The sequence below is a fragment of the Moschus berezovskii genome, chromosome 1 (genome assembly GCF_049115385.1).
Source record: "Moschus berezovskii isolate FMDL1 chromosome 1, NW_MosBer_1.0, whole genome shotgun sequence".
In the NCBI taxonomy this organism is placed as follows: domain Eukaryota; kingdom Metazoa; phylum Chordata; class Mammalia; order Artiodactyla; family Moschidae; genus Moschus; species Moschus berezovskii.
In genome coordinates this window covers 162,105,622-162,133,528 of record NC_142460.1, presented here as the reverse complement: position 1 = coordinate 162,133,528, position 27,907 = coordinate 162,105,622, and the positions used below count along the sequence as shown (strand labels likewise).

At 42.7% G+C, this 27,907-nt stretch overlaps 1 protein-coding gene across 15 annotated transcripts in view; it reads left to right on the top strand.

The window, feature by feature from the left end:
- The window catches only part of NEK11 (NIMA related kinase 11), a 291,003-nt gene that overhangs the window by 201,126 nt on the left and 61,970 nt on the right, over positions 1 to 27,907 (top strand). For 12 of the 15 annotated variants that reach the window (XM_088840715.1, XM_088840700.1, XM_088840706.1 and 9 more), the window contains one exon: positions 17,462 to 17,522. In XM_088840715.1, the coding sequence (XP_088696841.1) occupies positions 17,462 to 17,522 (61 nt within the window). Of the gene's footprint in view, positions 1 to 17,461; positions 17,523 to 18,049; positions 24,783 to 27,305; positions 27,425 to 27,907 lie in introns of those variants that run through there. The other 3 variants (XM_088840727.1, XM_088840731.1, XM_088840714.1) reach the window with 3 other exon arrangements.

The following is a 27,907-nucleotide window of genomic DNA, read 5'->3' as shown; positions in this document are numbered from 1 at the left end:
TCACTCTGCTTGATACCCCCAAATCGAATGTAATTATTTTATATTGTTTGGTTAATCATGTTCCCATTATGGCTTGCAATTGTAATTATTTTTTATTGTTTGTCTCCCAGTTGATTGTGAAATCACAGTCTGTGTGGATCAGAGTCTGTTTGGATCACAACAGACTGTAGAATATTCTCAAAGAGATGGGAATACCTACTACCTTACCTGCCTCCTGAGAAATCTGTATTCAGGTCAAGAAGCAACAGTAGAACCGGACATGGAACAACAGACTGGTTCCAAATCAGGAAAGGAGTACATCAAGGCTGTATATTGTCACCCTGCTTATATGCAGATTACATTGTGTGAAATGCTGGGCTAGATGAAGCACAAGCTGGAATCAAGATTGCCAGGAGAAATATCAATAAACTTAGATATGCAGATGACACCACTCTTATGCCTGAAAGTGAAGAAGAACTAAAGAGACTCTTGATGGAAGTGAAAGAGGAGAGTGATAAACTTGATTTAAAACTCAACATTCAGAAAACAAAGATCATGGCATGCAGTCCCGTCACTCCATGGCAAATAGATGGGGAATAATGGAAACAGTGACAGGCTTTATCTTTTGGGCTCCAAAATCTGCAGATGGTGACTGCAGCCATGAAATTAAAAGATGCTTGCTCCTTGGAAGAAAAGCTATGACCAACCTAGACAGCATATTAAAACGCAGAGACATTACTTTGCCAACAAAGGACCATCTAGTCAAGGCTATGGCTTTTCCAGTAGTCATGTATGGATGTGAGAGTTGGACCATAAAGAAAGCTGAGTGCCAAAGTATTAATGCTTTTGAACTGTGGTGTTGGAGAAGACTCTTGAGAGTCCCCTGGACTGCAAGGATATCCAAACAGTCCATCCTAAAGGAAATCAGTCCTGAATATTCATTGGAAGGACTGATGCTGAAGCTGAAACCCCAATACTTTGGCCACCTGATGCAAAGAACTGACCCATTGGAAAAGACCCTGATGCTGGGAAAGACTGAAGGCAGGAGGAGAAAGGGCAACAGAGGATGAGATGATTAGTTGGCATCACTGACTCGATGGACATGAGTTTGAGCAAGCTCTGGGAGTTGGTGATGGACAGAGAAGCTTGGCGAACTGCCGTCCATGGAGTTGCAAAGAGTCGGACATGATTGAGGGACTGAACTGAACTTATTTTGAAAATTGACAAGCATCTTTTACTATTGTGATTATGTAACTATTACTCACCTAATATCATTGTATTTATCAGAATTGATAAAAGTATCAATTCTTCAGCACTCAGTTTTCTTTATAGTCCAACTCTCAGATCCATACATAACTACTGGAAAAACCATAGCCTTGACTAGAAGGACCTTTGTTGGCTAAGTAATGTCTTTGATTTTTAATGCTGTCTAGGTTGGTCATAACATTTCTTCCAAAGAGTAAGTGTCTTTTAATTTCATGGCTGCAGTCACCATCTGCAGTGATTTTGGAGCCCAAAAATAAAGTCTGCTACTGTTTCCACTGTTTTTCCATCTATTTGCCATGAAGTGATGGGACTGGATGCCATGATCTTTGTTTTCTGAATGTTGAGTTTTAAGTCAACTTTTTCACTCTCCTCTTTCATCTTCATCAAGAGGCTCTTTAGTTCTTCGCTTTCTGCCATAAGGGTGACGTCATCTGGAAATCTGAGGTTGTTGATATTTTTTCCGGCATTCTTGATTCCAGCTCGTGCTTCATCCAGCCCAGCATTTCTCATGATGTTTTCTTAATATAAGTTAAATAAGCAGGGTGACAATATATGGCCTTGACATGCTCCTTTCCCATTTTGGAACCAGTCTGTTGTTCCATGTCCAGTTCTAACTGTTGCTTACTGACCTACATACAGATTTCTCAAGAGGAAGGTCAGGTGGTCTGGTATTCCCATCTCTTTCAGAATTTTCCACAGTTTGTGATGATCCACACAGTCAAAGACTTTGGCATAGTCAATAAAGCAGAAATAGATGGTTTTCTGGAACTCTTTTGCTTTTTTGATGATACAATGAATGTTGGCAATTTGATCTCTGGTTCTTCTGCCTTTTCTCAAACCAGCTTGAACATCTGGAAGTTCATGGTTCACATATTGTTGAAGGCTGGCTTGGAGAATTTTGAGCATTACTTTGCTAGTGTGTGAGGTGAGTGCAATTGTGTGGTACTTTGAGCATTCTTTGGCATTGTCTTTCTTTGGGATTGGAATGAAAACTGACCTTTTCCAGTCCTGTGGCCACTGCTGAGTTTTCCAAATTTGCTGGCATATTGAGTGCAGCACTTTCACAGCATCATCTTTCAGGATTTGAAATAGCTCAGCTGGAATTCCATCCCTTCTACTAGCTTTGTTTGTAGTGATGCTTCCTAAGGGCCACTTGACTTCGCATTCCAGGATGTTTGGCTCTAGGTGAGTGATCACACCATCGTGATTATCTGGATCGTGAAGATCTTTTTTTACAGTTCTTCTGTGTATTCTTGCCACCTCTTCTTAATATCTTCTGCTTCTGTTAGGTCCATACCATTTCTGTCCTTTATTGAGCCCTTTAGGGCCAGTGATTAATACTGGGCAGTAATTTTGCTCTCTAGGCTATGCCTCCATAGCATGTGGTATGATAGATTGTGACTGATTGTAAATAATTATTGTCTTCTGTAAGGCTGCTCACATACATGTTGGTGTTTTGTCTCACAAAGCCCTGTTGGGTAGTTATTCTTACCCCGATTTTCCAGATGAGGAAACTGAATTTCTAAGGCTATGCAGCTGGAGAAGCGTTGGAACCATGTTTCATCACATTTTCCAGCTGTTTTTTCTAGGACCCAAAGTATATCATCCTAGAATGGACTTGTCATAATAGAACAGAATGGACTTGGCAGGAGCAGACGTGTTAACTGAGTAGTTTGTATTAGAGACAGGTAATAATAGCCCCATTTGTTCTTCAGTATAGTTTCCCCTTCCCCAAAGGTTGTGAGCGTGGGGTTGTGGTGAGTACTTACCCTTCTCCTTTTAGGTTATTTTATCGGCAGCACACAATCTGAAGCTTTAGAACCCTGGGCTGAGACCTAGTCACTGTTGGCTTTGTGAACTGGATGCTGCTTCCAGCCACCTCTTCCCCTGCTCCCTAGTCTTGCCATTGACCTGAGCACCCAGGGTCTGCTTAGGTGATTATCTTACCTGTGTCTTTTACTTGAGTCATCAGGTCAGAGTTGATATTCTCTTCCTTCAGATGGAACAGAAGTCACATGGTTTCTATTTTGATGGAAGAAGTGCTTTAAAAAATAAAGACAGCCACAGGCTTCACTGGGATTGATTGCAGTTTCCCCTGTGCCACCCATGACAATCTTTTCAGCAGCAGTTTCTCCAGAGCAATTTTGTGAAGCACCTATTTGTCAGTTGTTTCTCTGCATCAATAAGCAGAGCATCAGTAACCCCTTTATCACACGCCCTTATCATGCTGTTGATGGCTCCTCTGTGAAGTCTGTGGTCACTGAATTGGAACCGGCCTCTCAGATCTCAAGAGAATGGAGTTTATAGCTGTCATCGTAACAAGGTTCTCAACACTATTTGTGGGACCTGTCACTGAAAAGTGTTTCATGTGCCCTGATGGACATGTTTTAGGGCTGCGGACTGATGGTGTTTCTGTAGACTCTTGTCTTCCCTTTACTGGCATGACCAGTGCTTCCCTCTCCACCACTAATCGGTATCCTGAATCCCCCTGTAATGCAGACACGAGGTGGGCCATGATGACATGACACAGAACTCCCTCAGGAAAGATCCTGCTGTTTAGTGGCTGGCTTTCATCGACACTTGTTTGAGGAAAGCTGTTAGGACCATAATGTTTGTTCTTGCTAAGATGGAAATCTGTAGAGGCCCATTTCTCAGCTACTTCCGAATCAATACTTTTCCACCAAATCCTCCACTGATTTTGAAATGCTCTGCACAGTGAAACATTAGGAAAAGCAAGAATGAACCGAGGATTCCTGGAGCAGGTCGTTATTGGAGAAGGTGCCTCTCAGAGTGTCGTCTGCTAGTGGATTCATTTGTTTAATCAAGGCATAATTATTATAATAATAAGAGCTAATGTTCCCAGAACCTTTACTCTATGTCTAGTACTTGATGTACTATGTCTGTTTAGGTCCTTTGGGAAGTATTTTGTCTATAATTGATTATTGTATGAAGCACTGTCTTTAAAACTCAGGTCCCTTGGAAGATGAGATTGTTGGGCTCTCCTCACTTTGCAGAAGAGGAAACTGAGGCCTGATGAGGTGAAGGAACTTCTTCAGGGCCACACAGCTAGTAAGTAGCAGAGGCAGACTCTCTGCCCCTGTCTGTAGCCCTTCCTTAGACAGTCTCCTGCATGGCAGTTACTGCTCCTCCCCGTGAGGAGAGGATAGCCGAGGGGCTGCTGCAGAGGGTCCTCTGCAGAGAGCTGCTTTACTGAACAGAATTAGTGATGTGTGTACGAGGCAAAGTTTGTCCCAGTTTGAGGAAAAGTGCTGAGTTATGAAAATTAAACCTAAAATGAACCTGCTTCCCACATCTGTTGTAGGATACAGATTTCTCTCCTCCTACTCTTTTTTAATTTTTTATAGAAGGTGCTAGAACTCTTGAGTCCAAATGGGAAGACTGATTTGCCTTCTGTTTTGCATAGTCAGAGCTCCTTAATCAAGCTGTCTGCATGGGAGCCGTCACTTTTTGTCTTGAATTGTGTCAGTCGGAGTCAGTTCTGAGAAGCAGCCAGCCCTGCTGCTGAGTCATCTCTCCATCAATATCCCCCGGCCTGTGGCCCAGGTGGTATAGCAGCCAGCCTTGCTGAAGGCTAGTGAAATCACAGTTTAGGTGTTATTCCTTCCAGGTAACAAGCCTCTGTAGACCCAGCTCATGTTGCTGAAAGCAGTGACTTTGATGTTATAGTTTCCACCCCAACACCATTCCAGCCCTCATCAGCAGTCATTCCCCCTTCCCTCTCTGCCACTTCTGGGTAAAGCACAACACATTGATGGTCAGATGGGGGCCAGCAAAACCTTGCTCTTGTCGGGACACAGCACAGCAGGCTTTGCAGAAGGCTGTAGTCCCTCCATCTTTTTAATTAGATCCACTTTTGTGTTCAAGGTCATACCTACCCTTCTAGCCCTGACACTAAAGCACAGAGGGCAAAGGGAGGTGATAGATGGGTTAGGACAGAGCACCCAGGCAGAAGGGCAGATCTGTGTGGTCCTTCCAGGGTGCTGGCGACCGCTGCCACCTCCTTGTTGATGGTCCCTGAGGTGCACAGGCGGGTAGGGGGTGAGGGCACAGAGGCCTGCATGGTACCTGGCTGCCGCGTGTTCCTGAGGCCAGGGTGAGAGTGCTCTAGAGCTGCATGCTGGCTTGCACAGAGCTGACTGACTTGAAGTGGCGCTTTCAGGGCTTTTCTCTCCACCCACTCCCCACACCCCTGCACACACACCAATTCCTGTCCCTCTCTGCCGTCGGAGCTGGGGGGCCCTGACCATAAGAGAATCTGCAAAGAATATGAAAATCCTCCTAAACCGCCCTTGCAAACAAAAGGTCCATCCCACTATTTTGTGATTGAATTACACAGAGAAATTTGATTTTATTTTCTCAATAAGTTTCTACATCTGGAAAGAATCTGGGTGTTCAGTCTGGGAGGAAATGGGTGTGGCACATCTGGGATGTTGTTGGAGGTGCTGTCCTTCCATTAACCTGCTGATCCGGGAGCTCGTGGGTCCACGTCGTACCAGAGGAAGCGACAAGTCTTAGTGAGTAATAAACAGCCACCTCAGCTTACCTGGCACCGCCCTCAGTCCTTGATGTGCTTTGTCCCCTGTGGTATTCACCAGAACGTTCTAGGAGTTATATCCTTCATCCCATCTGCCAAATGAGGAAACTTAAAGTAAAAAGAATAACCAGTTTCCTAGGTCACTCAGTGTATTAGAGAGCTGGAATTCAAACCAGCAAGCACCCTGTGTCCACTAGACATTCTGGGTGAGCACAGCACTTACTGGAGAAGCTGGCAAAGGAGACGATGAGGAAATGCTGGGGACCCAGCTTTGGATGTGTGAAAATGGAGCATCTGATGATTTAAAATTATGCTCAAAACACAGGGCCAAGTTCCCACTTCCTCTGTGGGGTTTATATAGGAAGAAAGCTAGAACCAGAGTCGGAAACAGGAAGCTGCAATGAGGGAGTGTGTGCCTCGAGGCCCCTTTTGGAACATGAATATTCTTTCTCTTTCTGCTCCAGTAAACCTCCTCTAACTGCAGGACTTTCTCCCATGGACTCGGGGCTGTGACGTGTAAAGAGACAAAGCTCATGAGCTGTTGGGAGGGAGGGAAGTGGTGGGGGCAGTCCCTCCTCCAGCTGCTGGAACTGGAAACAAGGCAGTAAGGGAGCACCCTCCTAACCAGCTCCTTAAAACCCCACTGCCCATGGTCTTGGTAGGCTTCGTGGCACCGCTCTGTCAGTCCTGTTTTCTTTTTTCTTCTCTCCACTCTTTACATTTCCAACTGTAACCCAGAATATCTGAAGAGTAGTCCTGTAATGAATTCCCATGAGTGTCTGTGAAACCCTAAAGCAACCGCAGATGCTGAGTTGCCACAGACCTGACACTGACAAGCAGCAGTGCAGTTAGGAGGCTTTGGTGATGTGGAGGGAACACGTGAAACGTGGACACCCTGACAGTCATGTCCAGCTGTCCCCAATGCAGTGACAGAGGCACCCCATGTTTCAGGAGCTGGTTGCGGAGGGGGTGGTTCTTTGCAGTTTGAGCTTTGCAGAGGTGGCTCTATACAAACTACAGTATTTGGGGTTGCCTCTAAAACTAAAGATAAAAATGTAAGATGCTGTGTCACTCTAGTTTAGTATAAACCTTGTTAACTATATTTTTACTATCATGTTCTGTTAAGATCATCCAGATGAGAATATTTTTAAGAATCTGGTCCATTGTGCCTATCCAGGTATCAGATTCCAACAAACTATTGCTCAGAGGAAAGCTTCCTGGCTTGCTTTACGAGATTTTTGTTTTCCAGGAAGCAGAATCCTCTCACTGTATGTGTACATACATATATAGTTGTGGCCCAGGTGGATAAATCTGTTACTCAGATGATAAGGGGTCAAGTTCCTGGGTCTATAGGAATCTATAGGATCACAGAATCTGTAGAAAAAAATAACGTGGGTTCTGCTAGAATGTGAAACTGGGAGGATTAGTGAACCTACTCCAGAGAGAATGAGCCATGAAGCCAGGAAAGCCTGGGAGACCAGCAAGCACAAGCCTGAATTGCGCGGAGAAAGCAGCCTGCCGTTCATGTATCCCACATGTGGCTTTCACCTCTTGAAAGCTTTGTGTTGCCCCACTGCCTGAGGGTATATCACCCCATGGTGGCCACAGGGAAGAAAAGCTTGTAGCAATGGCTTCAACCTACAGAGGGGCCATCATCTGAAAGGTGATGTTCTTCATTTGGAGCCATTTGGGAGGCTGCAACAGAAATTTTCCCAGAAGGCTCATGACAGGGATTTTGCCAAAGGAAGTTCTAGATTGTGGGGAGGGAACCTGTGAGGTCATATCTGTCTCTGGGGTTACCTCAGAGGCAGACAGAAAATAGCCTTCTCATAGAACAGCTGGGAGCCAAGAAGAAAAGGCAGATGGAAGCAGAAGATACACAGTCCACTGGCCTGAAATGGAACTTTGCAAATAAACACCTCTGAAAGAATTCAGTGGGAGAAATGTGTCCAAAGTTTTGACAGGGTTGAGAAGCTATGAATTTAGGTAAAATCTACTGGTGAGGTAGAAACAGAGGAATATTTTATTTGACTACATTGCCTTGATGTTGGCTTTTCTCTCATCAGCATATTCGCAGAGGGTTTATTGGTTGCCATCTCTGAGCTAATAATGACTCAACAGGCATGGTCCCTTCCCTCATGGAGCAAATACTAACAAACAAAGCTTTAATTGTGTCCTTGGGTAAGTGCCTCAAAACAAACAGGCACTGTGATATGTTGACTGGAGTGGTGGCAGAAGCAAACTCAATTCAAATAGGGGGATCTCCGAGCAGGTGACCCACAGTTGAGATCTGAGGGATGAGAAGGACAATCATGTCATATGTGAGGCAAGAGCACTGTCAGCCAATGAGAAGGCCTCAAAGTGGGAAAGATCGTACATGGCTGGAGCACTGTCAGAGAAGTGGAAAGAGAAGATACTGGAGAAATGAGCAGGAGCTAAGTTATGTGGGGTGTGGCCAGCTGTGATGGGGTTTTATTCTGTACACAGTGAGAAGTCGTGGCTATTGTGAAGGAAATGGATTAAAGCAACACTACAGAGGAGGCAGAGAGAAAATTAAGGAGGCCTTGCAGGGTCCAGGCAAGAAGTGGGCTTGAGCTCGGGTAGTTGTTGGGTTTTTATTTGTTTGATTTTAATGTGTTTCTCAACCTGGCTTGTGTAATCCAACCAGCATGGAGAACATTGATCAAAGGATTTGATGGGGAAATATACTGCTGAAAGAGCAATGCGTCTCTAAGGTACTGGCAGGAATACCCCTGGGGTGTGGAATGGATTACCTATCTGAAATGGGGGTTGAGGCCATATCTGTCTCCCTCAACTTTGTACCCATCAGAACATAGTTGGCATTTAATACACAGCACCTGAATTGAACAAAGCTGAATAATGAAATGGCTTTGTGTGAGTGTATACATGCACGTGTTTGTGAACTAAATTACCACAACTCAAGTGAAAGCTCTAAAGTGAGGAGATACTCTGGATTAGTTAGTCAGACAGAATTGGCTGATAGTTAAATGGGAAATTGTGATTTTTCCAGCCCTGTGACAATATCACCTGATTTCCTCCTCTGGTATGCCTGCTATTAGAAATGAATTCCTCTGCTGAAGCACAAGTATCCTGAGATAATTTATAAGCCTTAATCAATCATCTTTGCATTAATGAATCATCTTTGCCTTAATGAATCTATCATATCTTTTCTTGAAGGAAAGGACATTTTAATAGGAAGGAAGTTGAAAAAAGTATGAAGACATTAAAACTTATTGTGGAGAAAATAAACTGCTTGGAATGGCTGGAATGTGAAGAAAAGGGCCAGAGCAGAGAAAGAGGGGTTTCCTAACATTCACACTCTTTGACTCAGTAATTTCATTTCTGAATGGTAACCTAAAGCAATAACAGCAAACATGGAGCAAAGATAGCCATTGCAATTTTATGAAAAAAATGAAAGCAATCTAGGTGTACAATAATAGGGCATAGAGAAACAAATTCATATGGCTTTAGTGTGTAGCTATTAAAATTATGTTTCTGAAGAATTTTTAATAACATAGGATGAAAATCCAAACAAAGGTATATATGTGTCGGTGTATTCTATGTATACCATACATATATAGTATAATCTCAAATACCTAATAAATCTACCTAGAAAATACCGTGTATATATTTTTGTGATGTGTATGTTTACATTATGGAATTTGGGGTGTTTATTTTCTTTTAATAATTTTCTGTTTTTCCAGATTAAAAATAAATATGAATTATTAGAGAATATAACAACTACCCTTTCCACTTAGATGGTATCTCCCTAGAGGCTCAGCTGGTGAAGAATCTGCCTGCAATGCAGGAGACCTGGGTTTGATCCCTTGGTTGGGAAGATCCCCTGGAGAAGGGAATGGCTACCCACTCCAGTATTCTTGTCTGGAGAATTCCATGGACAGAAGAGCCTGGTGGGCTAGAGTCCATGGGGTCACAAGAGTTGGACACGACTAACACACTTTTACTTCTGCTTAGAAGAAATTTCTAATTTATTAACCAAATTACTGCATCTGTTTCTGAAACAAATCTGGGTGTTTGACCAAACTTGAATCTGTGGGACAGTTTTTCAGAGCTGAATCTTAAAAGATGTTCCTCGAGCCTCTAAGGTATGATCTCATTAGAGAAGTTGATGGTTAGGAGGGAAGGCAACTTGAAAAATATCTAAGGAGACATTCGTCAGCAAGGAGCAATTAGGTTTTTTTAACAGCATTTGAAAATGAGATTCCTAGCACTTAGCTGGTGACACCATGATGTGGCTCCTAGGGAGACATGAGTGCTCCACGGGCCACTGAGCTCAGGCAGAGATCAATTTAAACTGTGAAGCAAGAAGATTGCAGAAGTTCCAATCAGCAGCATAATTCCTGCATTGCACCAGCCATGATATAGTCCCAAAAGGTCTTTTTCATGACTGAAAATCTTGCTGAGCGCAAACACGGTACAGACCCAAGAAACATGGAGTTCATTTCCATTTCCCCCTTTTTCTCATGGGGTGAGTGTATTTCTATTGAGATCATTTGTGTTCATTAAATGATAATTTCCAGAACACTAGGAACAAGCTGATTGCCACATTAAGTCATACCACAGTAAAACAAGCTTTTTAACGCCTTTCTTAAACTACTATGTGAAATATGCAGAACCTGATCTTTGTTATAAATTGTCTTTGTCAAAATAGACAAAATTGCATTCAAATGTTAATAGGTGTAAGTGTTAGTTGCTCAGTCGTGTCCAACTCTTTGCCATGGACTGTAGCCTGCCAGGCTCCTCTGTCCATGGGATTCTCCAGGCAAGAATATTGGAGTGGGTTGCCATTCCTTTCACCAGGGGCTCTTTCTGACCCAGGAATTGAACCCAGGTCTCCTGCATTGCAGGCAGATTCTTTACCATATGAGCCTCCAGGGAAGCCATTTATAACCATTAGTATTGTTTATGTTGATCCTTAGGCTTTTCCAGATTTGACCAGTAGAGAAAATATGTATGTGGAGACAGAGATGGACATGGGTTGGTTTGTCTCAACCAGGGGAGATGTGCACCTTCTAGGCATTTGGCAATGTCCAGGGACATTTTTGGTTTTCCAATTTCAGGATCAAAGGAAGGGCTGATGGGAGTGTCTTACTGGCATCTGGTGGTCAAGGGGAGGGGTGTTGCTAAAACTAAACATCTCTCAGTGCACTAGCCAGAATTGTCCAGCTCAAATATGAGTAGTGCCTGGTTGAGAAACTTTGATGTATGTGGATAGATGGAGTGATAACATAAATATGGTATAGCAGTGACATCAGGGAAACTGGTAAGTAGGAGTTTTCACACTATTTTTGCAAGTTTTCTGTAAGTCTGAAAATATTTCAAAATTTTACAAAGTTTTCGTAGGTATTGGCACCTTAAACTGTAATACCCTGTTCTGCAACCTAGAGATAGAAAATGATGTGTCCCTTGTTGAGAATGAAGGTTCAGCTTGGTCATTGCCCATGACCTCTGACGTTGCAGTCTCCAGGGGCAGGAAGGGAAGTCAGCAAATGTCCCAAGTGCCCACAGGGATCATGCCTGGATTTGCTTACTCTTCTATGAGACAGCATGCCCCTCGTGTTGAGGCCATATTTAGATAAGCATTGCTGTTCTGCTTAAACTGCTCTTTCCACCTGGAGTCAGAAGCTGCTAATGGAGAGCCCACCCCTCCCACTCCCCCTCTTTAGCTGCATCTCATTTCCAGGCTACACCCTATTTTATTTATATATGTGTGTGTGTATATATATATATATATCCCAAGGAATTGTTCTTAGGTCTTCTCTTGAGTCAATACCCTAGTTTCTCCAACAACATCATGAGCTGCTCTGGGTTAAGCACCTCAGTTTCTACTCTGTGCACATGTAATGGAGTGGTTAGGAGGTCAGGCCCTGGAAATACTGCCTGTTGCACATCTAACGAGTTGCATGAACTTAATGCTATTATGGAACCAGGTTTGTGCCTCAGTTTTCTCAACTGTTAAATGGGGAGAAAAATAGCAAACCTGGTAGAGTTTAAATTAATTAATTTAATTAGAGTTTAGTTAATTAAACTGGCATAACAATGGCAGATATTAATACCTTAATTAAAGTTAGTATTCGTTCATCCATCTATAGTATTAGAGTTATTTCTTTCTGCCCTCCCTGCCCCCATGAGCAGTGCTCCTAACTTCTGTGTTGGGAAGATGTGATTGATGTGTCCAGTCAGTTGGGTGCTTCCTGCAGTCCTGTCTCTGGTTCTTGCTGTTTCTGTTACATTGGTTCAACTCAGGTGCTTCCTAAGACTTTTCATGCTGTGTGGCCAGCACAGTGAGTGTATCTCTGTCCTGTGTCCATCCTGTCCTCTTCTACTGAACTCTCTTTTTGACTGTGTATTTCCAGTGAGCCATATACTATAGTAAAGGCTTTGTATTACTTCACGTGACTCATAAGAGCCCTGAGATGGAAACTGTAATTCTCATCACTTTAATTAAGGAAACTGAGGCTTGGAGGGGTTAACTTGACCAGGCCACAGGATTAAGAAGCAGCATGCTTTCGAAAACCTCCATGTCCCCAGGAATGAAGTACTTTGAGTAGGGGCGAACCCAGAGTTCAGGCCATTCTTCTATTTTCCTTCCTTGCAAATCACAGAAGTTGAGGTGACCCAAACAGATGAGACTTAGTGTTTGTTGTATGCCAGGGTCTGTGCTGGTGCTGGGATATAAATGTAGAAAATACAGTTCTTGGTCAATGACCTCAAAGTCCTACTTCAGTTATCTTTCACTGTACAACAAAATGCGCTGAAACTTAGTGGCTTAAAATATGATTTCTTGTTTCTAATGACTCTGTGTTTCCAGGGCTGCATGTGACAGCTCTTCTGCTCCACGTGATGCTGAGTGCCTCCTGAGGCTGCATGTAGCTGAGAACTTGTCTTGGGGGTCCACAGTGGCCTCACTCCCACGGCCAACGGTGGTACTGGCTGTTGGCTGGGGGACCTCTGTTTTCCTCCTGTGGCTTCTCATGGTCCAAGGGCTCTCCCCAGGGGATCTCTCCAGGAAGAGAACCTGGACTTCTTTATGTGATTGGTGGCTGCCAAGAGTACAAAACAGAAGCTACATGCCTCATGAAGCCTAGTTGTAGAAGTCACACATTACTTCTTCATCTTTCTGTGGCCCAAAAGCAAGCTACAGGCCCAGCCACAGGGGTGACAGAAGATCGCCCCCTCTTGATGTGAGGAATGGCATAGAAGCACAGGCATGGGAGGGTGGTTGCAGCCACTTTGTTTTGTTTTTTCCTTTAAAAACTTAATAGCATTTATACATTGAAGGTATTTGATTTTCTTGTAACTAGCACTTCAAATGCAACAAGCATTTGAAGCAACAAGCATTTGACCCAACAAGTAAAACTTTCTACAGTTCATAACTTTTATAAATAAAATAAATTAAATGTACAGTGAATAAGTTCTCTGAAATATTTCAATATTTCTGCAGGTTTAGTAACATCGTAAAATACATTTCAACTAAAATTCACAAATCTAAAAACCTGTTAGGCATTTTTAGGCGTTTTAAGTTGGAAATGAAGACCAATGTTACATCGTAATATGCCAATTACAAATAGAACTTCAGATAGCAAATACTACAGTTTGTCCCAAACTTTAAAAACTATTCATGAACTCAACACTGAACTATTGATGGCTATGAGAATTGTTTCCTAGCCTTTTTGAAAATTTCAACCCATTTACGTTTAAGGTAATTATTGATAAGTACGATCCCGTAGCCATTGTCTTTATTGCTTTGGGTTCAAGTTTATACACTCTTTCTGTGTTTCCTGTCTATAGAAGATCCTTTAGCATTTGTTGGAGAGCTGGTTTGGTGATGCTGAATTCCCTCAGCTTTTGCTTGTCTGTAAAGCTTTTGATTTCTCCTTCATATTTGAATGAGATCCTTGCTGGGTATAGTAATCTAGGCTGTAGGGTATTTTCTTTCATCACTTTAAGTATGTCTTGCCACTCCCTTCTGGCCTGAAGAGTTTCTGTTGAAAGATCAGCTGTTATCCTTATGGGAATCCCCTTATGTGTTATTTGCTGCTTTTCCCTTGCTGCTTTTAATATTTGTTCTTTGTGTTTGATCTTTGTTAATTTGATTAATATGTGTCTTGGAGTATTTCGCCTTGGGTTTATCCTGCTGGGGACTCTCTGGGTTTCTTGGACTTGGGTGATTATTTCTTTCCCTATTTTAGGGAAGTTTTCAACTATTATCTCCTCAAGTATTCTCTCATGGTCTTTCTTTTTGTCTTCTTCTTCTGGGACTCCTATGATTCGAATGTTGGAGCGTTTAACATTGTCCCAGAGGTCTCTAATATTGTCCTCATTTCTTTTAATTCGTTTTTCTTTTTTCCTCTCTGTTTCATTTATTTCTACAATTCTATCTTCTAGTTCGCTTATCCTGTCTTCTGCCTCTGTTATTCTACTGTTTGTTCCCTCCAGAGTGTTTCTGATCTCATCTATTGCATTATTCATTGTATATTGACTCTTTTTTATTTCTTGTAAGTCCTTATTAAATCTTTCTTCCATCTTCTCAATCCTTTTCTCCAGGTTATTTATCTGTAACTCCATTTTGCTTTCAAGATTTTGAATCATTTTCACCATCAAAATTTGAAATTCTTTATCAGGTAGATTCCCTATATCTTCCTCTTTTGTGTGTGTTGGTGGGCAATTATCTTGTTCCTTTACTTGCTGGGTATTTCTCTGCCTCTTCATCTTGCTTATATTGCTTTGCTTGGGGTGGCCTTTCCTTCTTCTTGCAGTTTGTGGAGTTCTCTTTATTACGTAGTTTCTTCGCTGTGTGTGGGGTTGGACGGGTGACTTGTCCGGGTTCCCTGGTTAGGGAAGCATGTGTCGGTGTTCTGGTGTTTGGAGCTGGATTTCTTCTCTCTCCTTTAGAAGACAATGGGCTGCTTTTCTGGGAGCCTGATGTCCTCTGCCAGTATTCAGAAGTTGTTTTGTGGACTTTACTCCGCGTTCAAATGTTCTTTTGATGAATTTGCGGGGGAGAAAGTGGTCTCGCTGTCTTATCCCTCCGCCATCTTGTTCCTTCCTCCCCAGAACACTGGATTCTTATATTCCACTTGGTCGTGGAGTATCTCTTCCCAGCTGCTCCAGCAAGGCGCAGCCACTGTACCTTACCTTGGACGAGGGGTATCTCCTCAAGGCCGCCCCTCCTGCTTTGAATGTGGATCAGCTCCTCTCGGCCCTCCGGTGCCCAAGCAGCCACCGCCTCCTGGACGTGGTACAGCTCCTCTCGGCCACCGCCCTAACCCTGGGTGCGGGGCAGCTCCTCTCAGCCACGATTCTGCACGTGGTCGGTTGCGCCGGAGCCGGGCGTCTCTCGCGTCTGCGCCGCCGGAGCCGGGCGTCTCTCGCGTCTGCCTGTTCTTTATATCTTTTGTTTTCTCTGCAGCCACTTTGAAAGCAATCTACCATGCTTTTCTGTGCATATGGCTCAGACACACAGGAAAATAGGGTTTGAGAGCTGGAAGGCTCCTTAACCATCATCTGATTTAGCCTCTAATATCACAAGCTGGAATCAAGATTCCACAGAGAAATATCAGTACCCTCAGACACGCCACTCTAATGGCAGAAAGTGAAGAGGAACTAAAGAGCCTCTTGATGAGGGCGAGAGAGGAGAGTGAAAACCCTGGCTTAAAACTCAACATTCTAAAAACTAAGATCACAGCATCCAGTCCCATCACTTTATGGCAAATAGATGGGGGAAAAGTGGAAACAATGGCAGATTTTATTTTCTTGGGCCCCAAAATCACTGTGGATGTTGACTGCAGCCATGAAATTCAAAGATGCTTGCTCTTGGAAGGAAAGCCATGACAAATGTAGCCAGCGTATTAAAAAGCAGAGACATCAGTTTGCCAACAAAGATCTGTAGAGTCAAAGCTGTAGTTTTTCCAGTAGTCATGTATGGATGTGAGAGTTGGATCATAAAGAAGGCTGAGTGTTGAAGAATTGATGCTTTTGAATTGTGGTGCTGGAGAAGACTCTTGAGAGTCCCTGGGACAGCACGGAGATCAAACTAGTCAATCCTAAAGGAAACCAACCCTGAATATTCATTGGAAGGACTGATGCTGAAGCTGAAGCTCCAGTACTTTTGGCCACCTGATGCAAAGAGCTGACTCATTAGAAAAGACCTTCATGCTGGGAATGTTTGAGGGCAAACGGAGAAAGGAGAGGCAGAGGATGAGATGGTTAGATTATATCACCGACTCAACAGACATGAGTTTGAGCAAATTCCAGGAGATGGTGAAGTAGAGGGAAGCTTGGTATACTGCAGTCAATGGGGTCACAAAGACTCAGACACAACTTAGCACCTAAACAACAATAATCACAGATGCAGAAACTACAACCTGGGAAGTCAAGCTACTTGGCCTTGACCAGCACAGTCAGTGGAGCAGCCAGGCTTGGATCCAGCTTGTCTGGTTGGCACCATTACTTGCATGTGCAGATGTTTGCTTTGCTTTGCTTCCTGCAGAGGATATCTCTGCCAAGTTCCTGTCTCAAGGCTGCCCCTGTTAAGTTTGGAGACCACAAGAGTATAGAAGAAGGGAGGGACCTATTTTTCTTACTTCTATTTCTGTGCCTGATACCTGCCTCCCTGTTCCTGGGCTGCACACTGGGGTGTTCAATTAGTGCTTTGGCCTTGCTGACCAACACTCACCAGGGATACCTTCTTCATCACTCCTCTTCTTTCATTTGGGAAAATAAAGCAATGCAGGGTTTTACCACATGCATAAAAAGTGGCTGCCCAACCCCCACCACATGTTATAAAATGAAATCCAACACATTTACATAATGTTTTAGGGTAATGTATTATACTACAGTGCATTTTTCTAAAATCCACAATTACTACAATATGAAATGTGTAGCTTGTTTTGAAATAGAGTAGGTGAGCCATAAATTATTAATTTCTGTCAATATAACAAACCTGAAAATAATTAAGACCTTACATTCCCCTGATCACTATGATGCTGCTTTGGATATTTCCAGCCTTAGATTTTTATTTTGCATTAAAGATAAGATTTGTTATCAAGTACAGCACTGGCATTCGCCCCCTCAAAATCCTCATGGGGGTGCTTGACTCTTATTGAGAGTTAAATAAAAAATACAATTCTTAGACTTATGACTCCTTGAAGACCATGAATTTCCAAAGAAGAATGGTAGAGATGCTGTCTAGAAAAAAAAGTTCACTTGATTCCTGTGGTATTAAGTATAGATTGAATGAAACCTTTTTCTCTTCATTCTAAAAGTATTTATCATTTTTATAGTTTAAATAAATAATATTTATTATAAAAATTTACAAAAGACAGAAGCACACAAAGGAGAAAATAAACACATCCCCTTAACCGCACCGTACAGTCGCACTGCTGTTAGCATTTTTAGTGTATCGTCTTCCTGTCAGAGAGATAGACAACAGACATTAATATATGATTGCCATGAGGCAGAAGATGTGGCTACATATATAGAGCTTTCTCTTCAAAAAAATGCAATCATACAATAAATTTGCAACTAGATTTTTATGTGTTTTCTCTTGCCTATGTGTAGCAAGAACATTTTTCCACATTTACCACCCTGAGAAATAAATCTCTCTTGTTCTGACAGGACAGTGATATTGAAGCTCTGGCCAGGTGTTTGGAGCATGTGCTGGGCTGCACCACTCTAGGTGAGTAAGTCTCTTCAGATTCCAAAATATATTGATACCTACTGAATCTACTGGAATATCCAACAAGTAGAAAGCTGAGATATTTTAGTCTCACATCCTCATTTGACAGATGAGACAGGCCATAGAGGTTGAATGTCTGGCCCATGGGCCAGGAAATGCAAAGAATAATTGTTTATCCTTGTTGTTCAGTGGCCCTGGGTGTCCAAAGATGAAATCGTTAAATTCAGTGGTCAACTGTGATCCAGTGGTGGTCTAGGAGGATGCGATAATAGGTTTTATAGGTTTTCTGAGAGAGGAATCTTTCTACCTCACCGGTCCTGTAGAAACACTACGTTCATTCAAGCTGAAAGTATCATCATTCTGAAGGTCAGTCAGTCATTGGAAGAGATTTGGTCTGAAAAACAGAGCTAAAATTTCTTTAGCGTTGTTAGTCTTGATGAATGGGATTGCTGTGCTTCAAAGATAAAACCCTATTTCTTATTTTCTTCCTCTTTTAACCCAACAAACCCAACCGGGATCACTTCCAGCACTGATGATAAATTGTCACCTGACAGAATATCAGAGGATACAGTCTGTCATCTGTAGGTTTCGCTTCCCCAGATGGAACCTGCCCTGGATGGAAGTGCCTTCAGCCCTGAGGGCCACTTGTATTCACCGTACCAGGCCTATGTGTGCAGGGGTTGAGGGGCCCCAGGTTTTGGTATTCAGAAGGTCTCAGTCCCTCAGAGATGCCAAGGGATAATTTTTATAGGTCCTGAGTGGAAAGGGGTGAGATCTTTTTTCTTTGAAATTTGATGGTGAATTTTTATTTTAAAATTTTAAATTGTGTGACCAAAAGCAGTCCCTTCAAAGGCAATCACAGGAATAAAGATGAAGTTTTCATGCGTGCCAGCATTCACCAATATTTTGTTAGGCGTGTATGCACAATTTATAGCCTTTTTCTAGCTTCTTCCACATCTGTATGTGAGAAGCCTCACTCATAACACAGATCCCTGGTTTTTCCTCCTGGTCATCACCCGGTGACCTGTTTAGTTGTCCATCAGTAACACTATGAGGTGCATTTATCCCAAGTTTCAAATTAGCAGACCAGGAAGGCTGGCCTTTGGTGAAGCACTCTCTGTCTCTCTGGACCTCAGTTAGACTAGCTCAGTAATTTTCAAATTGGGTTCCTTGGGGATCTGCAGAAGCTAGCAATGGGGAGGGGGACCCTGAGAAGCACAGGGACAGAAGCCCTGTCTAACATAGACCTTGATACAGAAGAGGCCCTTAACAAATATTTTTAAATATTTTAAGAGAAATTAGATGCAGACTCTGCTCCTTTCCCAGCTTCAACCAAAATAGTTTCACTCTTATCTGTTTTATAAATTAGATTTCAACATAAGATTGTGTCTTAAAAAAAGATTTCACTGCAAAAAAATAAAATGCTGGATTGGATAGATGATATCTAAATTCCCTTCAAGACTGTATGATTTTATAAGTGAGCATTAGAACTTGAAATAAAAATACACATTCATCTCTGCCAGGAGTGCCACTGAAATGACGGCGATGGAATAAAGCTGATATAAACCTCCAGAACTAAAGGGAACCAGAGAAGAGGTGGGAGCAGATGAGGGCTGTTAGTGACTTAGAGAAGACAGAAAGCAGATGGGTGAGTGGTAAGTGATTTAGGAACAGAGAAAGGGGAAGGCTAAACTCCTAAGTGTGTGTCGGAAGGCGGACAGGTAGGAATGGCCTGCCAGACACAGATAAGATGGGCAGCAAGCCTCAGAAACACCTGTCTGGGGAGGTGGTCATTGCAGATGAGAGTATGATGGCTTTCTGGATTCCAGGAGCCATTACACAGGAGCCGTGAAGACATCCCTTCGTGTGGTCTCATTGGGCATGAGATTGCTCAGGTAGACAGTAGTTGCTTTGCTCTAACTGCACTTTGGGAGATTTGTCAACTACAGTCACAGTTAAAGCTTATTAACGGTGATGGTTTTGATATATGTCTGAATGTTAACAGGATCCAAGGGACAATAGAAGCTTCGGTGTGTCATAGTGGAAGCCCCGTCACTTAAACAGGAGCCCTCCATGGCTGACACTGAATGCAGTTGTGCGGTAATTTGTTCTATAGTTTTCAGACTACCACACAATTGCACTCTTCTCACACACTTCTTGTCTTCTCGGAGAAGGCAATGGCAAGCCACTCCAGTACTCTTGCCTGGAAAATCCCATGGATGGAGGAGCCTTGTAGACTGCAGTCCGTGGGGTCGCTAAGGGTCGGACACGACTGAGCGACTTCACTTTCACTTTCACTTCACTTTCACACACTAGCAAAGAAATGCTCAAAGTTCTCTGAGCCAGGCTTCAACAGTACATCAACTAAGAACTTCCAGACGTTCAAGTTGGATTTAGAAAAGTCAGAGGAACCAGAGATTAAGTTGCCAACATCCATTGGATCAGAGAAAGCAAGAGAGTTCCAGAAAACATCTACTTCTGCTTTATTGACTACGCCAAAGTCTTTGACTGTGTGGATCACAGCAAACTGTGGAAAATTCTTCAATAGATGCGAATATCAGACCACCTGACCTGCCTCTTGAGAAATCTGTATGCAGGTCAAGAAGCAACAATTAGAACCAGACTTGAAACAATGGACTGGTTCCAAATCGGGAAAGGAGTACTTCAAGGCTGTATATTGTCACCCTGCTTATTTAACTTATATGCAGAGTACATCATGCGAAATACCAGACTGGATGAAGCACAAGTTGGGATCAAGACTTAGGGGAGAAATATCAATAACCTCAGATGTGCAGATGACACCATCCTTTATGGCAGAAAGTGAAGAGGAACTGAAGAGCCTCTTGATTAAAGTGAAAGAGGAGAGTGAAAAAGCTGGTTTGAAACTCAACATTCAGAAAATGAAGATCATGGCATCTGATCCCGACACTTAATTGCAAATAGATGGGAAAACAATGAAAACAGTGAGAGACTTTTTCTTGGGCTCCCAAATCACTGCAGATGGTGACAGCAACCATGAAATTAAAAGATGCTTGCTCCTTGGAAGAAAAGTTATGACCAACCTAGACAGCATACTAAAAAGCAGAGACATTACTTTGCCGACAAAGGTCCGTCTAGTCAAAGCTATGGTTTTTCCAGTGGTCAGGTATGCATGTGAGAGTAGGACGATGAAAGCTGAGTGCTGAAGAATCGATGCTTTTGAACTGTGGTGCTGGAGAAGACTCTTGAGAGTCCCTTGGACTGCAAGGAGATCCAGCCAGTCCTTCCTAAAGTAGATCAGTCCTGGGTGTTCATTGGAAGGACTGATGCTGAAGCTGGAACTCCAATACTTTGGCCACCTGATGCGAAGAACTAACTCATTGGAAAATACCTTGATGCTGGGAAAGATTTAAGGCCGGAGGAGAAGGGGATGACAAAGGATGAGATGGTTGGATGGCATCACTGACTGGATGGACATCAGTTTGAGCAAGCCCCGGGAGTTGGTGATGGACAGGGAGGTCTGGTGTGCTGCACTCCATGGGGTCACAAAGAATCGGACATGACTGAGCGACTGGACTGACCTGAACTGATGATTGACACACTTCACTCACAGGCAGCATCAGCCTATGCAATGGCAATATCCAGTTGCCCACTGAGCTTGCCAGGTCTTCATTATCTTCCACAAACATTTTCAAGAGCTTCTGACAACCCTGGACAAGAGAGGAGGAACAACAGACGCAAATATCCTTCTGGTTCTTTGGACCAAGTATGTTGTAACTGTTGCCCTGAAGATACTGCTGGCAGTGGTTTACCCCAGACTGTTTGGCTGCCATGTGAAACAGGGGCAGGGATGCCTCCCCTTCCTGTGTCCCTGGAGAGTAGAGAAGGTGGATGAGAAAACATTTGTGGAGCTTCAAGGGATCCCCAATTAGAAGTGGGCTTTTTGAATTCCAGGTTCAGTATCTGAATCTCCTGAATATATCAAGGTCAGGTTACAGCCTTTAGACTGGTAGTTCTCACACTTGAACAGGCATCCGAATCACTTAAAGGTCTTGGGAAGATGCAGGTGCACTGTGTGCCTTAGAATTTGTTTCTAACAAGTTCCCAGGTGATGCTGATATACTGGATCCAGACTATACTTTGAGAGCCATGGATTTAATGCCCTTAAGCCCTGAAATTCTTATCCTGCACATCCACCCTGATTTATAATTCAAACAAAATGCTACTAAAACTAAATATATATATATATATATATATTTCTTAAAATTACAGAGAACTTCATTATAAGCCAAAATGAAAACAGCTTCTAGGAATTTTCTTCTTTTTATAGTGATGTCAGTGTCTGCTGGGCTATCTGGCACTGTATACAAGAGTTACTGAGCTTTGTTGGAACCAATATTGTATTTTTTCATCATCCTTAGCATCTGTGTCAGACATTTAGGTGGGTTCGAGGCACTGTATGAAGATTCTTACAGTGAAGAAGACCTATTTGCAACATGGTCCCAGCCACCAAGTGTGATCCTGGATAGACCAACACAAAGCTTTGTAACAGTGTCACCCACTTGGTGCTTCTTTTATGCATGGAGGACATACCCTCCCAAATGGAGGCACCTCATTTCTGAAGCCCTAAATTCCCCTCAAAGTTCTCCACAGAGTAGAAGAAGGCAAGGCCAGTCATGAAAAGAATGCTGAGGGATCCTAGGTAGAATTAGGTGAGGAAAGGAGAACAAAACACTTTTTAAGGGAATAGGAAAGGCCAGAAATGCCTGGGGTGTCTGGGGGATAGCCAGAGATGCAGGCAACAGCCATGTCACTGAGGGCAGATGCTTCAAAACATGAAGCTTCGATGGTTGAAATGTGCAACCTATCTCCCCACCCCTTCTTTCTTCCCTATTATGTTTATAACACACATATGATGAGCCAGGTATCACAGAATGATGGAGAAAACAAGGTCCCTCCCTTGATGAGCTCCCAGTCTAATCAGGGAGCAGGTAATTACAGGCATTGTGAGGAGGACAACACATACTGGGAACAAGGGAGGTGGATATGCAGCTGGAGCAAAGCCCTACAGAGGAGGAGAAGGCTTATGATTGCCCGGGTCCGTGAGGACAGGACAAGATCCTATTCACACCGGTGTTTTCAGAGTCTGGCACATAGCCTGGCACACAGTAATTTTCAATAGTCGTTAGATGAATGAATGGAAAGGTAAGTAGAGTGGCCAAGTGGTCAGAAAGAGGAAGTGTTCTCTAGAAAGGATCAAGCAGTAGAGGGCTCAGAAGTATGAAACAATTGGGTGTATCCATGGAACTGTAAAGAAGGCTGGTGCTGCTTCAGTGTAAGGTGTGAGGAAGGGATCAGCAAATCTGGATGCACAGGATCAAGCCCATGGGGAACCTTGGTGCCAGGTTAAGGATCTTGAACTTTATTGTGTGGACTAGGGTACCCCTGGTTCTTAAGCATGGTCAGGAAAAAGTCAGCTTTAACAAACAATAAGGAAGATGTTTTGAAAGAAGTGACTTGAGATGGGGGACTGATTATGGGCTCTCATTCCACAGACAACACATGGTGTTGCTATAGTAACTGTTCAGGCCCATCACTAGCCAGTAAAGGCCAAAGATGACCTCTGTTTTCCTTTAAAAAGAAAAATTCTGTCTCTGTGTTTCTTAGTAACCAGATTAGGAACCAAGGCAACAAATTAAGTTTAGCTCTTTTAACCACTGGGAAATTAGCTGTACTTCTGTAGAGAAGTCATCAGCAGAATGATACAAGCTGGGTGAACTATTTATAAAAAGGCTTGTTTTGTATCTCCAAGCAGGATGTTGTCACCGAAGTCATTAGAACACAAGAGATGCTTCCAAACCTCTCTGCCCATTATGATTTCTTTAGTGTGTTAACATGTCTGATCAGTTTGGCTTTTTGAAATTTGTTACCCTTCAGTTCTCCCATTGAACACTGGTAATTACTGTTTAATCTCCACTAAACAATATGACTGATAGAGACCAGAGAAGACATCAGAGCTTTGGAATCCCTTCAAAACTTCCTTTGCTTAAGCTCTTCAGACTCTAAGCCATTAAATGTAGGGATGACTGACAAACATTTAACCTTGCATTATTGTGCTTTTCACCTTGACAGAAAAGAATTTCATGTAATAATTAGAGTGATTTCAACATAGTGTTTTATCTTTGGTTACTGACACTTTGAAACTACTGCATTTGGAGGAGAGGAGTTCAGTTCAGTCACTCAGTCGTGTCCTACTCTTTGTGACCCCATGAATCCCAGCACGCCAGGCTTCCCTGTCCATCACCAACTCCCGAAGTTTACCCAAACTCATGTCCCATCGAGTCGGTGATGCCACCTAGCCATGTCATCCTCTGGCATCCCCTTCTCCTCCTGCCACCAATCCCTCCCAGAATCAGGGTCTTTTCCAATGAGTCAAGTCTTCGCATGAGGTGGCCAAAGTATTGGAGTTTCAGCCTCAGCATCAGTCCTTACAATGAACACCCAGGACTGATCTCCTGTAGGATGGACTGGTTGGATCTCCTTGCAGTCCAAGGGACTCTCAAGAGTCTTCTCCAACACCACAGTTCAAAAGCATCAGTTCTTCGGCAATCAGCTTTCTTCACAGTCCAACTCTCACATCCATACATGACCACTGGAAAAACCATAGCCTTGACTAGATGGACCTTTGTTGGAAAAGTAATGTCTCTGCTTTTGGATTAAAAACCACTTGGATCATTTTGATGTGCATGCACAAAACTTGCCACTATCCCTCCTGTCTTTATAGATTTATATCTGATAAAAATTTAACAGTTTCTAGAAGTTCTTTGAAACTTGAAAGATTAAAATAGATTCAGAATTAGTGGCAATTTACAGAGAAACTGCTTTTTGTCTGCTACCATGCCAGGCACATTCATTTGGCAGGTGTGTGGTGATGGGGAGGAGGTAGAGAAAGGCTTTGTAATTTAAATAAATTCCTAAAACAGTACTCTTACTAGTGTCTTCTTTTTTTTAATTTATTTAATTGGAGGCTAATTACTTTACAATATTGTATTGGTTTTGCCATACATTGACATGAATCCGCCCCGGGTGTACATGTATTCCCCATCTTGAACCCTGCTCCCAACTCCCTCCCCATCCATCCCTCTGGTTCATCCCAGTACACCAGCCCCGAGCATCCTGTATCATGCATCGGACCTGGACTGGCAATTCGTTTCACATATGATAATATACATGTTTCAATGCCATTCTCCCAAATCATCCCACCCTCGCCCTCTCCCACAGAGTCCAAAAGACTGTTCTATACATCTGTGTCTCTTTTGCTGTCTCGTATACAGGGTTATCGTTATCATTTTTCTAAATTCCATATATATGCATTAGTATACTGTATTGGTATTTTTCTTTCTGGCTTACTTCACTCTGTATAATAGACTCCAGTTTCATCCACCTCATTAGAACTGATTCTTAGAAAGAACTTTCTATATTTCCCTATTGTCTACAAAAAGGTTCCAGGAGTCCAGTTTACCTATCTAAGAAAGAAACTCAGCAGTCGTTTATTCCTTTATAACTTGCACACTAGGATTTCATCAAAGTTCATATACTTTGTAGAGGAATGGTAGTAGATGGCAATGATGTGTTAGGCCTGGATCCTGCTACTTAAGGCTTAAGATTTCAAAGAAGAACCAAGACAAGGGCCTAAATAACTGTGTAACAAGAGAATAAGGATTCAGAAAGTGGGGGATGGCTTTTAGTGGGGATGGAGCCACCAAGGATGTTTCAAGGAGAAGGCAGCATCTGAGATTGTCCGTGATGTGAGGATAGATATGGCCATGGAAAGATGGAGAGGAAGGCCCTGCAGGTGGAAAGGACAGGACAGGGAGAAACAGAGACAGGAACAGGTAGAAGGAACAGGCTGATTAAGAATGGTGAGCAATTCAGATCATCACACTGGCGAATATGGCATGAGCTGTCTTGGTAGCTAACTTTTATTATTTTTCCTAAACAAAGTCTTTTCTTTGTAAAAGGTATTTATTAGGATCTTTAATATCCCATGCTCTTTTGTGTGGAAATAGTCAGTGCCGTTGTACTTGACTTAGTGTTCAACTTATTAAGCTGAATTATCATAAAAATATTAATACCACCTTTTTTATCATATGTGTAGCAAAATTTCCCTAGTCTGTTTTATATCTATTAATTCTGTTTATTGTCTCTTTTGGATTTTTGGTGGGGGAATTTTTTATTTTTTTAAGTAGGCAAATGTGACTTGACTTTCATATATTCTAGCTTTTCTGTTTTTTTTTTAATTTTTCAGCTTAATTTTTTGAAATATTGTTAGTGTACAATTGACCAAAACAATATAAATATAATCTAAAAGTTATCACCATAAAATTTTTTTCAGGTGTACAACATAGTGATTCAGTATTTTTATTTATTCCCTTCTTTTTTATTGAAGTATAGTTGATTTACAGTTTATTATGTTAATTTCAGGTGCACAGCACAGGGATTTAGATTTCAAATTCTTTTCTTGTAGGCTATATTGAGTGTAGTTCTCTGTGCTATTCAGTAGGTCCTTGTTGGTTATCTATTTTATATATAGTAGTGTGTATGTGTTAATCTCAAATTCCTAATTCATTCCTCCTCCACTGTTTTTTAAGAGTGTTTTCTATATAGCCTCCTAAATTTCATTCTAGAATTGCTATTGTCTTATTTTACACACTTGAGGATTTTACACCAATAAAATCTATTTTTTCCATTTAAATTATTTTTTGTATTCCAACTCCTGGATATTATTTATTTCTACCTCTGTTTTTGGCCTACTGATCTATCTTCTTAATTCTCTATCAATACCAGAGTGTTCTCATTACACTGCCTTTATGGAATGTTTTAATGCCTGATAATACATTCATCTTCTAATTTTCATATTTTTTCAAATATTCCTATCCTCTGACATGCGTTTTCTCACATGAATTTTAAGATTTTTTTATCCATCTCCAAAGGACATCTACAGAATGTAGATGTCTATTAAGGTCTTTACCAAAACTTAGCAAGACAGTTCTACAGCAAACATGAAACAGAAACATTCTTCATATAGTAGTTTCTTATCCTGACTATCTGTAAAAACTTGGTGCTTAAACTGTGGCTGCATTAACAACTACTCAGAAACACACTGGCAGAAAACAGCAATAGTCCTCGGTACCTCTCGTGGTTTCTGTAGGTCATGAATCCAGGGGCCACTTGGCTGTGGAGTGCTGGTTCAGGGTCTTCCTCAAGGTTGCAGTCAGATGTCCTTATGACAGTGATCATGGGAAGACTTGACCGGAGCTGGAGGACACCTCTTGGCAACTCACTGACTCACTCGCGCTGCAAGTTGCCTGGGGCCTCAGCTCCCTTCCACATGCGGCTCCTTAGGGCAGCTTGAGCATCCTCAAGGCTACAAATGATGGCCGTGGAGCGTGGCTGCCAGGCTGCCCCTGGCTGCATGGACTCCTCAAGCTCCACTCCTCCTCCCTGCAACTTCTGATAGTAAATCTGGGGAACACCTCAGAGGCTGGCCGTGTGCCTGCTCCCTGATGGTACAGAGGCTTGGAAGTGACCTTCTGGCATCTATAGCTGGTTTTGTGGGTGCTGGACTCTGTCTCATGAAGAAGAGGATTCTCCTACACAGGAAGGGGGAATGTGAAGTCTAGAATAATAATGACTGTGTACTGCAGTAACGATAAGGATAGATCTTAAAAGTGCCTAGATACGTGGAGGAGAGATGGCCCGGGCAGTGTCCCGGGGATACAGCCCCGCTTTTGTCTTTCACAGGAGTAGGTGATCAGCAAGTGGGGCAGGTGGGATATTCTTCAGTTCTTTTCTGTGCTGCTGACTGCAGAGGAAGCCGTTTGCTTTGGCAGCAATTGTCAGGATTGATGCTGTATGGAAAGGTAAGAAGCTGTCCTGTGTGCTTTCCTGAAGAGACGCCAACAGCAGTGCCAGCTGGTGATAGACTCCATGAAATGCCTACCTGCAGAAGCAGAAAACCTGGTCCTGAATCTGCTCAGCTAAGTCTCAGCTGAGACTTGAATTCCACACCATCAGCTTAGAAGGGGTGAAAGGGACACGGTCTCCTGTCATCCATCTTGGCCCCAGAAGAGGCTCAGTGATGCTCCTGGGTGTGTGTGCAGGCAGCACAGATGGCCGTTGAAGTGCCTTCCAGAGAGAGGTGGGTGTTAGAGGCCCAGTGAATGACAAGTCATCCTGGCCATTTGAACTTTAGACACAGCTCATTCTCAAAGGGGCAGTGTCAAGCTATTCTATCAGCAGTGATTATGCACCAGACCAGTTGCTTTTTGAGGCCACACTGGTTGGGTCAGTAAAGCTGTGTCACTGACAGAAGACTGTCCACCCATTTTTCAGGGTAGAATATT